The sequence below is a fragment of the Gopherus evgoodei genome, chromosome 6 (genome assembly GCF_007399415.2).
Source record: "Gopherus evgoodei ecotype Sinaloan lineage chromosome 6, rGopEvg1_v1.p, whole genome shotgun sequence".
In the NCBI taxonomy this organism is placed as follows: Eukaryota; Metazoa; Chordata; order Testudines; family Testudinidae; genus Gopherus; species Gopherus evgoodei.
The window spans coordinates 108,814,904-108,827,066 of record NC_044327.1 but is presented as its reverse complement, the minus strand read 5'-3'; the positions used below and the strand labels follow the sequence as shown (position 1 = coordinate 108,827,066).

General features: G+C 33.8%; 1 protein-coding gene across 4 annotated transcripts in view; it reads right to left on the bottom strand.

The window, feature by feature from the left end:
• The window catches only part of RICTOR (RPTOR independent companion of MTOR complex 2), a 177,286-nt gene that overhangs the window by 41,317 nt on the left and 123,806 nt on the right, over positions 1-12,163 (bottom strand). For all 4 annotated transcript variants that reach the window (XM_030568019.1, XM_030568021.1, XM_030568020.1 and 1 more), the window contains 8 exons: positions 10,130-10,220; positions 9,918-9,984; positions 9,734-9,814; positions 8,542-8,642; positions 5,352-5,514; positions 4,449-4,550; positions 3,042-3,088; positions 361-496 (listed from right to left, as the gene is read on the bottom strand). In XM_030568019.1, coding sequence (XP_030423879.1) covers positions 361-496; positions 3,042-3,088; positions 4,449-4,550; positions 5,352-5,514; positions 8,542-8,642; positions 9,734-9,814; positions 9,918-9,984; positions 10,130-10,220 — 788 coding nt within the window. The remainder of the gene's footprint in view (positions 1-360; positions 497-3,041; positions 3,089-4,448; positions 4,551-5,351; positions 5,515-8,541; positions 8,643-9,733; positions 9,815-9,917; positions 9,985-10,129; positions 10,221-12,163) is intronic.

Here is a 12,163-nt window from a genome sequence, read left to right as displayed (position 1 = left end):
AAGGCAAAGTAAAATATTTTAGTATAGTTGAAGGAAAAGAATCTGAGCATGATAATACGGATACATCTCTGGTACTGAACAAGAGGCCAGGGAGCATTCCAAAAAAACCATTTCTACTTTAAAAAACAAAAAATAAAACAAAAAACCACTCCTTTTTAATATACAAATCACTACAGTACTGAGGCACTCCTACATCTGCTGGCCAGGATACCTCAGGATTCTAATTAGACTTGCCAAGATGGTCTTTTTAAATTTTAAAAATTTTCTTGCAAACATCATTACTAAAATTAAGATTTTGCTTGCCTACCATAGAGAACTGTCATTTTTTTCTTATATCTTGTAGCTGAAATCATTTCTTACCTCTTCAGATTCAAGAAGAAATTCAGTAAACTGGCAACCCACAACAGTGAGTTGCTTAGACTTGGCATAATCCAGATCCAGGTTGGCATACAATTTACTGCTAGGCTTGTAAAAATACAGCAGTCGTCGGACAAACCTAATTAAGATTAAAATGAGAAGAATTAGTTGATTACCCTAAAAAGTCTTACTATGCTGCAAGAAATAATATATATGAACTTGTGGGCATGAAAGGGATATTTTGTACACAAGGAGTTACGGTGATGGGTACCAAGTAGATTTATTCCCAAATTACTAAAATTGTAGTTTGCAGAAACAAAGATCAGGCAGCCCAAATAATTATAGCCAGAGAACAATTTCAGAGATGTGACCACATGAAGAGTAACAAAAAATTCTTTCTTGCCTTCTGGGAATGCCACAATAGAAGACAAACAAAAAATTTAAGTTATCAAGAAGATTTTTTTTTTTTAAAAAAAGCTAACAACAAAAGCAGGCAATAAAACAAGTTCATTCAGTTATAATCTCTTCTGTAACATTTCTCCTGCGGAAAGTTCAGAGATTACTCCCATCTGTCTGTCTATAAGAGTGACCCACTTTCTGTAGTAAGTGCTCTTCTCTTGACAGATTTAAAAAAAAACAAATCTGTGTGTCCAGGTATTTGTTAAGTATTTTTAAGAGAAGTCAGACCACATAGTGGCTGGTATGTGTTTGTCTTCAAGAAAAATACATGCTTCTATGCATGTCACACCATATTTTCCCAAAGTGATACTTCTTATTTGGACAGTTTATACAGATCTTGGGCATTACTAATGATCAAATATGAAACCCTACAACTGTATTAGTGCAGAGCTACACTGATTCAGGTGGAATCAATTCAGGATTGCAGCAGTAGGGCCCTAAATTTGTAATCTAAAATATTAATATTTTCCATAAATCATTAGGCATATTTAGTATACACCTTTCATACCATTGTATAAGAGAACACAGACTGCTTTTTAAGGGGTATCAATGACTCTCTATACAAACACTGATTTATTTTTTTTATTTTTATTACAGCAGGAATGAGAGAACAGGCTTGTGTCCAAGTCTGACTGATAAAACACAGGGCAGAGAAATTCCTATGTAGTCCTATCAAGGCTGTTTTATATTTTCACAAAACAACTAACCTATAATAAGAGCACGTGAGTGAACATAAGTCATAATTAAACATTCATACGGATCATGCTTATGTGCATCTCTCAGAGAGTAAGTAAGGCTAGCAATAACTTGAACACCACAATTGTGATTTAATTATTTTTAAGAGCCATATTTGATTACTTTAACACTACAGTCATGAGTTTTTCACAACGTACATTAGACTAAATGCACTGGCACACAGCACAAGTTGTGTATTTATACGTTGGAGAACAAAGTCTGAGGGGGGAAAAAGTGTTTTACTGTCAACAATTTTTGAGAATGATACAGTTAACAGTTCATACCTCTGAGTCATCCAAGACTGCAGAAGATCGGGTTTTTTAAAAATCTATATTAACTGCAACCAAAGAGTTAGAATATTTTATGGCAGTAAAAGCATGTTTGCAATTCTGCAAGTGCAGAAATAAGTCTTAAAGTAAAAAGCTTTTCACAACTTACTGAGCATTTAAAAAAAAAATCACTCATCCACTGAACAACGCCTGAATACAGTAGAAATCCAGGAAACAGTTACACAGAATTGTAGACATTCCTTTGAAAAAAGAGTAATATTACAAATGACTGAATCTGGAAAATAATCCTTTATCACGTATTAGCAGTTAGCAATTACTTTTGTGTTGTGTGTGTATGAAAAGGGCAGGAGGAAAGTGGGATACAGTTAGATTATCACAACACCACCACTCATGTTTAGGACAGAATGTAAAAATGGATTGCTGCCTTTTACATTTCCACTTAAAACGTAGTCTGATTATTTTTACTGAAAGAAATTAAGAGGTCAGAGCAAGGTGTAGTCTTTAAGGTTGCATCTTAGCAGTAGGTTTTCCTCACAAGTCTACAGAAAAATATCCTGTCAATCTCGGCAAAATGAGGAAAACTAAAAGACTGTTTATTCAGATCAATGTCTTAGGTCTACATTATGAGTGGCATCCCAAAGATATTTACTAACACTTGAAGCTGGGAGTAGAAGTGATGAAAGAAAAATTCCCTTGTTCCAAAGATTATAAATGTAGATGAAAAACACTGCACTTAGTGTTAGAGCTTTTAGTTCTTAAAAAACACCTACATTTGATTTCAAAATTGTTGCTTTTTTCTTTAAAAAAAAAATGTTCACTCTTTTGTTTTGTTTTATTTTACCAGCTGGTATAGCGACCAGGTTTGTTTTACTCAGGAATGTTTCTCAAAAAGTTGCTACCAAACACTAAATTGAAGAAATAGTGAAAATATAATCTTTTGAGGTTTAAAATGTAAGGAAGTTGTTTGGTTAGTTAATATCCTTCTGTTTTAGAGGATAAATATATTAGTACAGAAAATAGCTCTTAGCATACCTAAATGACTCCTTATATTTAACCTTTACAAATTAATTGCCTAAATTTCATTTTCATAGCTCATATACAGAGTAGAATTTAGAAATGTTGCATTTCCAAGGAACAGCTAATTGAAATATTTCAAAATTCTTTTTTTTCCCACAGGAAGTCTAAATAAGTTTTACATACCTGTGCAACTGTTCATCTTTATAGTTCCTTAGATTTACATTTGGCCACTAGAGATAGAACAGATATGGCATTATATAAGACTTGTACATCACTCTTGGGTAATTCACTAAAATTTCTTCACTTCTATATATTGACACAGATGCTTCAGTTACTATTTAAAAAATTCTCATTAGTTATTCTGTTTGTGTGTGAAAGAATCTAAAGAAACCACTGAAGAATAGTTTCATTCCAGTAACAAAGTGTCATTACATCTTTATTTTCTTTCAGTTAGCTGCACGGATGAACATAGTTACTCACTCATGAGTGTGGCTGTTTATAAATATAAAACTAATGGTTATCAAGTCTGGAAACATTTTAATTTTTTTTTTTAATGGCAAAGCCAAAGCTGTCTAATCTATTTCCCTGTCACTACCTCCTCATTAGCATTAAATAGAATTCAACATTAGCGTTAAGGAGAGTACTTTATTTGAGCAAAGCATTTAATGGTGCTGCACGATCATTTAAAATATTTGAATAGTTCTGAATACGAGCAATGTCACTGACAGAAATAACTGAGACCCTTCACCTAAGGGTAAGGATAAATGTCAGTGTGAATTGGGGAGGGATAGCTCTGGTTTGAGCATTGGCTTGCTAAACCCAGGGCTGAGAGTTCAATCTTTGAAGGGGCCATTTAGGTTTCGGGGGCAAAAATCTGTCTGGGGATTGATCCTGCTTTGAGCAGGGGGTTGGACAAGATGACCTCCTGAGATCCCTTCCAACCCTGATATTCTATGATTCTAATGGTCTTTAGGTGTGGGGAGTTTCAGGGATGTGCACTAAATTGGGTTTTTTATTAATAATCTAAAATAGGTAAATACCAAATAATTTATATTTGAGGTACTAACTTAAAAACACCAGTGAATACTGAGAGATAATAAAACGGCATCTAAACAGGTTAAAATACAAGCAGAAAACAAAATGGGATTTGATTTTGGAGGATCTGAAGCTTCATCCTTTGAAACATTTAAAATTTAGTTTGACAAAGAACTAGAAAATATATTGTATGGAAAATCCTCCATTGGCAGGAAAATAAACCAGATGTCTTAGTAGTTTTTTATTTTCTAATTTCTCCAATTTTATGAGGAGAAACTGTAGCGGTCTACTAAATGCAATTCTTGTTTTTCAATTCAGAATAAGACAACTGATTAGAAAAACTAGACGACATTTTGAAAAGCAGAAATACCAGAGTATTCAAACACTCCTGATGAAAAAAACCAAACAGGAACCTACTTTTATGAGACGACTTCAGAAGTATCTTCTCATAGCTTCCTTCTAATATTACAAACTTTAAGCTCACATAAGAAATAAGCCAAATTAGTTTTTTTTATGAAATAGGTGGGAAAAAGATCATGAATTTTCTTTGCTTACCTTAAGTATGGTCCCTATCAGATTCCAATTCCACTCAAGGTTCTCTTTATGATGAAGTACTTGACTATCTCTAAGATTCATTACAAGTGCTTCCTCTGTATCCTAGAATATTAGAAAAGAAGTGAAAATAGGAAGTTTCTTTGCTGCACTTTACCCTAACATAAAAAAAACCGCTTATGATCAAATCTACAATCATTTAATGAATTGTTGTTGTACTAATTGTACAATTGTACTAATGCTTGACAAACAGCATTCTACAAACAAGGTTACACTATCAGCAGTGAAATAAGCATTATAAAGTCTAAACCTCAAATTAATGTATAGTACATTTTTGAAACTGAAGACAAATTCCAATGAGAAGCATTTCCTGCATTTCCTCCTTTTTTGCAAAAACCTATCTTGTGTGTATACAACTCAAACTGCAGCATTCTGGTGCCTGAATGACAGCCTAAAAGTGAAACAGACTAAAAACTCATCTTAAAATTAAATAAACTATTGAGGTTCATTGCCAAAGCTTAGAAAAAGTAGTATGTTGCATTTTAGCAGTAGGTTTGCAAAGTAGTAGTAAATTGCAAAGTAGCAGACAGCATAAGAAGCAAAAAGTAAATTCAATTTTCAGCATGCCTTCCAGTTCTGGAAGTCAAATATGTTCATTATTAAAGTTTTATTTTATTAAAGTTAAAAGCAAACCTCACAATATACCTTAAACAATCTGGCTGCTGAAGAGAAATTGCATAAAGGATCATGGATTAAACAAAAACAGAAGTGGTGATATTAAAAGTAAATAAATTTTAAAAAAATCAGGATTTCTGGAGAATGGTTTAAAAATCACAACAAATTAACTTCAGAGTCTCTGATATTTAACATTAAGCTTACTAATAGTTAAATGATTAATCAAAATACCTTTAAAACAAAAATATCTTTCTGCACACGGTATTGATCCCTTTTTTGGTGTGTTGAGATTGCCTTCTGAACAATATGATCTAAATGGAGGCTGTAAGGTTTAGGTCCTCGTTTCTTCATCTCATGAAAGCGTTTTAAGCAATTTAGCGCTGCACTGGCTCGTCTAGTAGGAAAAATATTGATATTTATCACTGTTCAACTGATTTTATTATAATAAAACACAGGCCACCATTGCTAAGTCTTGTATTAAATAAGCCTGGGTCAACAAAGAAGTTGTCAATGAGAAATGACTGTTCTGAATTCAAAAAGAAAGTGTAAAATTACTGTCCTCTTATAATTCTAGAAGGTGCAAGTTCCAATAGGTTTATACTCTCCAGTCTTGTCCCTTCAGTGGGAAATTAGTTTTGAGAATTTTAGAGATAGGAAACAAGGGGAAAACAGGACATGGGCCATTCAGGAATCAACCAACCAGCATCAGATATCAAACAGTTTACGAAATCAAATATTCATTATGAACTTGAACACTGAGAAGTACAGAAACATACCACTTGCCTAGAGATAAGACCTAATAGTGTGCATTAATTACAAGTTTTACAAGAGCTTGAAAAGGATGGTTTGAGAGCTATTTTGTGTGTGCTTTAAAAAGTACAGCAATCCTAAGAATACCAGCACTAATAGATATGGTTGTAATACTTGGATATACACTGTTCCCTATTTGGGAGACATTTTCATCTACTTTTTTTTTTTTAAAACAACTTTTATTACAAGTGTTATTTGATGGATAACTACACTCACAAATTGTAACTTTAGAGCTCCTAGATCAAGACAATACAGACAGTGCTGACAGGGTCAGGGTCCCCAGATATAACAGATATGATATCAGTAAGACTATATTTCTTCAGTAGAGACAGGTAGGGAGAAATGGAGTTAAGTGGCTAAGGACGCCTTTGACCCTCTGAATTATTTTCAGAGAGGGCAAAAAACCGAAAAATTGTAAGCTAAAGAGAAGTCAAACCAGTGTGGAGGTATGCCATTTCTACTCTTCAGTTCCTCTCCTCGCCTACTGTCCTGACCAAGTATGAAAGCTACCAGTTACTGCTACAGATCTTCTACTCCTTCCCTGGCATCCACTTAAGTCCAACGTTAACAGATTAAAATTAGATTTCACCACTTTTTTTAATAGTCCAACTTAAATTAAACCCATTTTGTGGATTTTTTTTTTTTTTACAGTCAGCAGAATTTTTAGATATGCAATACTCATACTTTCACAAATGTGTCACCACTATATGACTTTCTGCGGTTTACTTCATACTAACTACTCTTGCAATGCAAAAGAAATATAGGCAGAATTATAAGCACATAAAAAAAGAATCCCCACCCTCACTCCAAATATGTACAACTTGGTTAGCAGTTAACATTCTTGCCAAATTGTACTCAAGCCTTTCAATAACACCTTGGAAATCTTCATGGAAACCTTTATTATTTTTAGTATTTATGATACCACGTACAGCCATCAAACTTAGCACCAGAAATTTTACAACAGTACACCTCTACCCCAATATAATGCTGTCCTTGGGAGCCAAAAAATCTTACCGTATTATATATGAAACTGCATTATACTGAACTATCTTTGATCCCCGGAGTGTGCAGCCCCCTCTCCTCCCCGAGTGCTGCTTTACCGTGTTATATTCGAATTCGTGTTATATCAGGTCGCGTTATATCAGGGTAGAAGTGTAGTTTAAAAATAATTCAGTGATTATCATTAAAAGCACAATGGAGAGATTAAAGTATCAAGGAATTTCTTTCCTGGTTTTATCATCACCGGATACAAATTTGAAAAGCCAGATCAAAATAATACTGAGAATAACCTGAGCCATCACAAATAATAAAAAAAAAATAATAATACTGAGCAATCACAAATAATGACTACAATACTTTGCACAATTTACTACAAAATTGTTTAGCTTTGCAGAAGACCTACTTAAGCATACTCGATAGTGTAAAAGCACCTAGAGTTATGGATAGTCAATTTATAGAAATTTGGAATAAATCAAATTAATCTGACTTCTGTCATGAATAAAATACATTACATGCAAAAATTCACTCTTCTGAAATTGAACTGCAAAAAAGTGAAATTTTAGGAAAAATCGTAAACATTTAATTCATTTTCTTCTTTCATATTTACTGTGAGGAATAAACAACTTTTACAGATATTTAGTTTTAGTCAGTGTTGCTGGCATATAGCTCTCAATTCATTATTGTGACAGTGCCAGACAAAAAACGATTTGTGTAAATACTAGGAAATACAGTATGTCTGCTCCATCAAATGCAGTGGCAAATGTTTGAAGCTTCTGCTTTGTTTGTGCCTCATGTTTAAACAGACCTACAGTATAAGAAACATTTTGAAAATTAGTGGAAGCTTCAAACAAAAGAAGGTGTAGCAGGAGACAGAAGTTATTTCTCTGGGTTTTTTAAATCATTGTCTCTTGGACAGTCAAAGTCTTTCTGAGACTGAGCATTTACATTTCTAGTTCCTGAGTTTTCAGAGAGAAAGTCTAACACTGAACTTCAATTTTTAATTTTGCTATTAATGCTTCATAAATTTGACAAATTACTAATTAATATAGCTAGAGTTAAACATTTGGCTAAGGTAAGGTTTTTGCACAGTCATTCCTAATTTTAAAGTCTTAACCTTTCCAGAAGGTTAAACATTAAACAAGTTCAAACACTTAAGGGAGACAAAATTCAGGACACATCTCAAGTAATGTGGTTTATATTGTTTGGTCAGATATTAATTCATGTTGTTGTTGTTATTAATAGTAATAATTAAGATCTCCTTAGTAATATGAACTCCCTTGTAAAAATAATTCTTGTAATACCTGATGCAAAGTAGTTTTGATATGACAAAAGTTGCTCATATCAAAATCTTTCTTCCAATTCTGTCTGAATTTCAGGATTAATTATGGTCACAATATTGCAACTTTGGAACTAATTTACTGTACACTGAAACAATATTTACCTGTATTGCATATATGTGCTAACCATTAATAACTACAGACATAAATCCAATAAGGGTCAAAACATTTATGTATGCACACTTTTTAAAAAAACAGCAGTTTTTAACTGTAATAAATATATATTGTATATGTTCACACATTCCCAGTATCTTAGTACGACATAATATGCTTACAGTCTTTTCTCCTTCAGGATATCAAATGATGCTGCCATATTCATTAGCGTTGGTAAGCAGTGCAAGTGATGGCTATGTGAATGAGGAAGGATTGTGTTTGCCTGAAAGAGAGATATTTGTCATTAAAAACTAGGTCCAGCTATTCATCAATCTTATACTTTTTTGGCCATATCCCACAAAAATCCCACAGATTTTAACAGAACTTTCCTATGCAAAACAATGACACAGTATGGCTCCATTTACCCTTTTCATATAACAGAGCTCTATGTTAGAACATTCTTATACATGATTACAGATTCCCATTACATTAAGCCTTTTTACTAAAAAGACACAACCTTTTACTAAAAAGACATATACCACATTTGTTAAAAGGAATTTAAAATAGTTCTAGAGACTGCACTTGCCTCTGAAGTCTCCTGTTAACTTGTGGTTTTACAATCAAATTAAACAATGAAAATGATAATACAAAATGTTGTCAAATGCCCAAAGTAAACAAACTGAAAGACCGCAAAAAATATTCCTTTCAACTGTAGTAGTCCGTGATGATACTTATAACAATACTCAGGAAAAAATATGAAACAGAAATGAGAGGTTTTCAGTTGCTAGTGACCCTTCGGAATCCTCTAAAGATTTGGCTGCCAAAAAATGTTGCTGCAAATGCTGCAACCATAAAAATGTACAAAAATATTTCTTCAAGTGTTGAAATAAGGATCAAACCCTATTGTCCGGAATGGTAAAGAATTTATTCCAGTCAGAATAAATCTTAAAGGCCTACACACAAATATCTCTGTTATAAGAATATTATTAAGATTCAAAGTCAAGCACCAAAATTAGAAAATACTAGAATGCAGGGTTGCTCGTCAAACCATAATTTACTCACTCCCCCTTCACACACATCCCCACCCACACTCACCCTGGGTGTATGCATTATGACAAAGTCTTTAATTACATATTATTATTTCCAAAGGGCCTTTGCCTCATTCAGCACACAGGATGGACCTGCTCTGGGATGAAAAAAGTATTGTTTGTAGGACTCCTCCTTCCCCTTTTATATGTTGCAGAAGTTGTAAGGTATGTAGTGAATGAAACAAAGGACTGCAGGAAGAGAAAAGCTGGTCTCATGGTTAAGGCAAGCTTAACAATATGTGACACTACCAATCCTATCTATAATGAACAATAAGCCCTGACTTACCATGTGCAAAAGTTCTCCTAACAGGATTGTTGCTCTAACAGACACATGGTCATCACTGCTTGTAATTACTTCAACCAGACCCTTAGAGAAAAGTAAAAATGTACTGAAATAGCTGCATTTAATGTACACATCTTTTAGTATGATTTTGAGGAAATGATCATTCTAATGTAAACTCTGCACTTACTTCTAAAAGTCCATTAGTAATAAAAGCCGAAAGAATCAAAGCCAAATAATTATCCATGAGGTCAGGTCTGAAAAAAAAAAACCAGGCACACAATGTAAGATGTGTAGTTTCTTCTTCTGATCTTATTTTTCATTATAAAAATTAGAAAACAATACAGCTTGTGTCATAAACACCACCACAATAATCATCCAGTTTCAGTCACAAAATGCTACCTTGATCTGGCTCGATGGGGTAATATAGTTTTAGATTCAGCTGCTACAAAACCATCAGAAAGTCTCCAACAGTCCTGAAACCGACTTGGATCTAGAGCAAGAAAAACATGGACGTAAGTAATTGTAACATTTAACTTTAAAGGGTCATTTTAGTATCTGCAGTTGCATTTATTAGAATAAATTATTCATTACATTAGCAACAATAAGTGGTTTTGTTTGTTTCTTCTAAATCGCTGGTGTGGATCAAAACAGTACAAATACAATGTTCACATTCTTCACTTTAATACAGCACTGAACTTGTAATTAGCAAATACTATAATTTAGACTAACTAAAATGTAATGAGACACACAAGGTGGCTGAGGTAATATCTTTTACTGGATCAACTAAAAGAAACTTAGAGCTCAGAATGTACATTATACATGAGTACCAGTTCTCAGACTGCAGAGTAGTAGTATTGCTAACAATATGAGCATGATTTGTTCTACTATACACTGACTGCTAAACAGTGGGTCAGACAACAGAATTCTGCAATCTAGACCAAGCTTTAGTCAGCAACTCTGCCCAAGATTTAGCTTGGAAGGCTGGGAAAACTGCTCACTACTACAGGGTAGAAGGGAGAGGCTAATTCCTGTCCTCTGCCCTTCCTCCTGAGTCCATACTCCTGCAGTGAAAAACAAAGGAGAGGCTGCTTCTACAGAGTTGCAGGAGAGTGTGGCTTCTCCTGACATAAAACTAGTACCACTCAGTAAAAGGACATTTGACACTGCAGCCTCACACATACACCTCAAGGGGATTATAGAAAATCTGCAGTATGGATAAGAGTTCCCGTATAATTACACGGCCAAACCAGACAGTCTCTGCGCAAAAAAATAAATGGACACAAATCCGACATCAGGGATCATAACATTCAAAAACCAGAACACTACTTCAGTCTCTCTGGTCACTAAATAACAGACCTAAAAGTGGCAATTCTTCAACAAAAAACCTTCAGAAAACAGATTGTTACTCATACCTTCTTGTCAACTGTCTGAAATGGGCCACTCATTATCACTTCAAAAGTTATTTTTCCTTCCTTGGTATCCTGCTGTTAAGTGAACTGTCTCGTTAGACTGACCTCACACTTGGTAAGGCAACTCCTATCCTTTCATGTATTTATTTATACCTGCTCCTATATATTCCACTTCATGCATCTGATGAAGTGGGTTCTAGTCCACAAAGCTTAAGCCCAAATAAATGGGTTAGTCTTTAAGGTGCCACAAGGATTCTTCGTTGTTTTTATATTTGTAAAGGCATTCGAAATAAAGATTAAATCTATTTGCTGTGTGGAAAAAATGCAACAAACAGAAAACTGATTAAAAGTCAGATGTTTAGAAAAATCAAAGATTACTTTAAAACACTGTTTTAACAGTCAAAGTGCCAGCCACAGGTTGTCATGGGTGATAATACCTTTAAATAACATTAGCAGCAATGACGCATTTCAGAGGTGATGTTATTTGAAATTATATAATTAGCCTACTAAAACTTAACTCATCTAGAATTCTTGTGTATTGCTGTAATGCATTCTACCCCTCCAATGCATCTTAGATGAAAAAAGTACACACAGCAACATTATTATTTAAATTTGACAAATGAATCTCAAAATGTACTAATTCTAATTAGACTTATTTGGAATATGTTTAAGAAGTGAAATATACCACTGATAGCAGCAAGAATTCACATTATTAAAGATGAATTCTCTTATGCAGTCCTACAACATTCCCCACCCTCCCAATAATAGATATCAACTATAGATTTGTAACTCTGACCTAGCTTTTGATAACTCCTTCTCTACAGTCAAAGTATCCTATTAACTTACAGTGATACATTTACCTGGTGTCTTTTAAGATTAATTGCCCCCAGTACATCTCCTGTACTACTTTTGCAGCTGTAGTAATAAAATAAACAAAAGCCAGAACAATGGAGATACACTTAAAAGTAATCAACAGCTGAAAACAAGACAATTTTAAACAAGTATTTTTAAAAAACAGATTAAA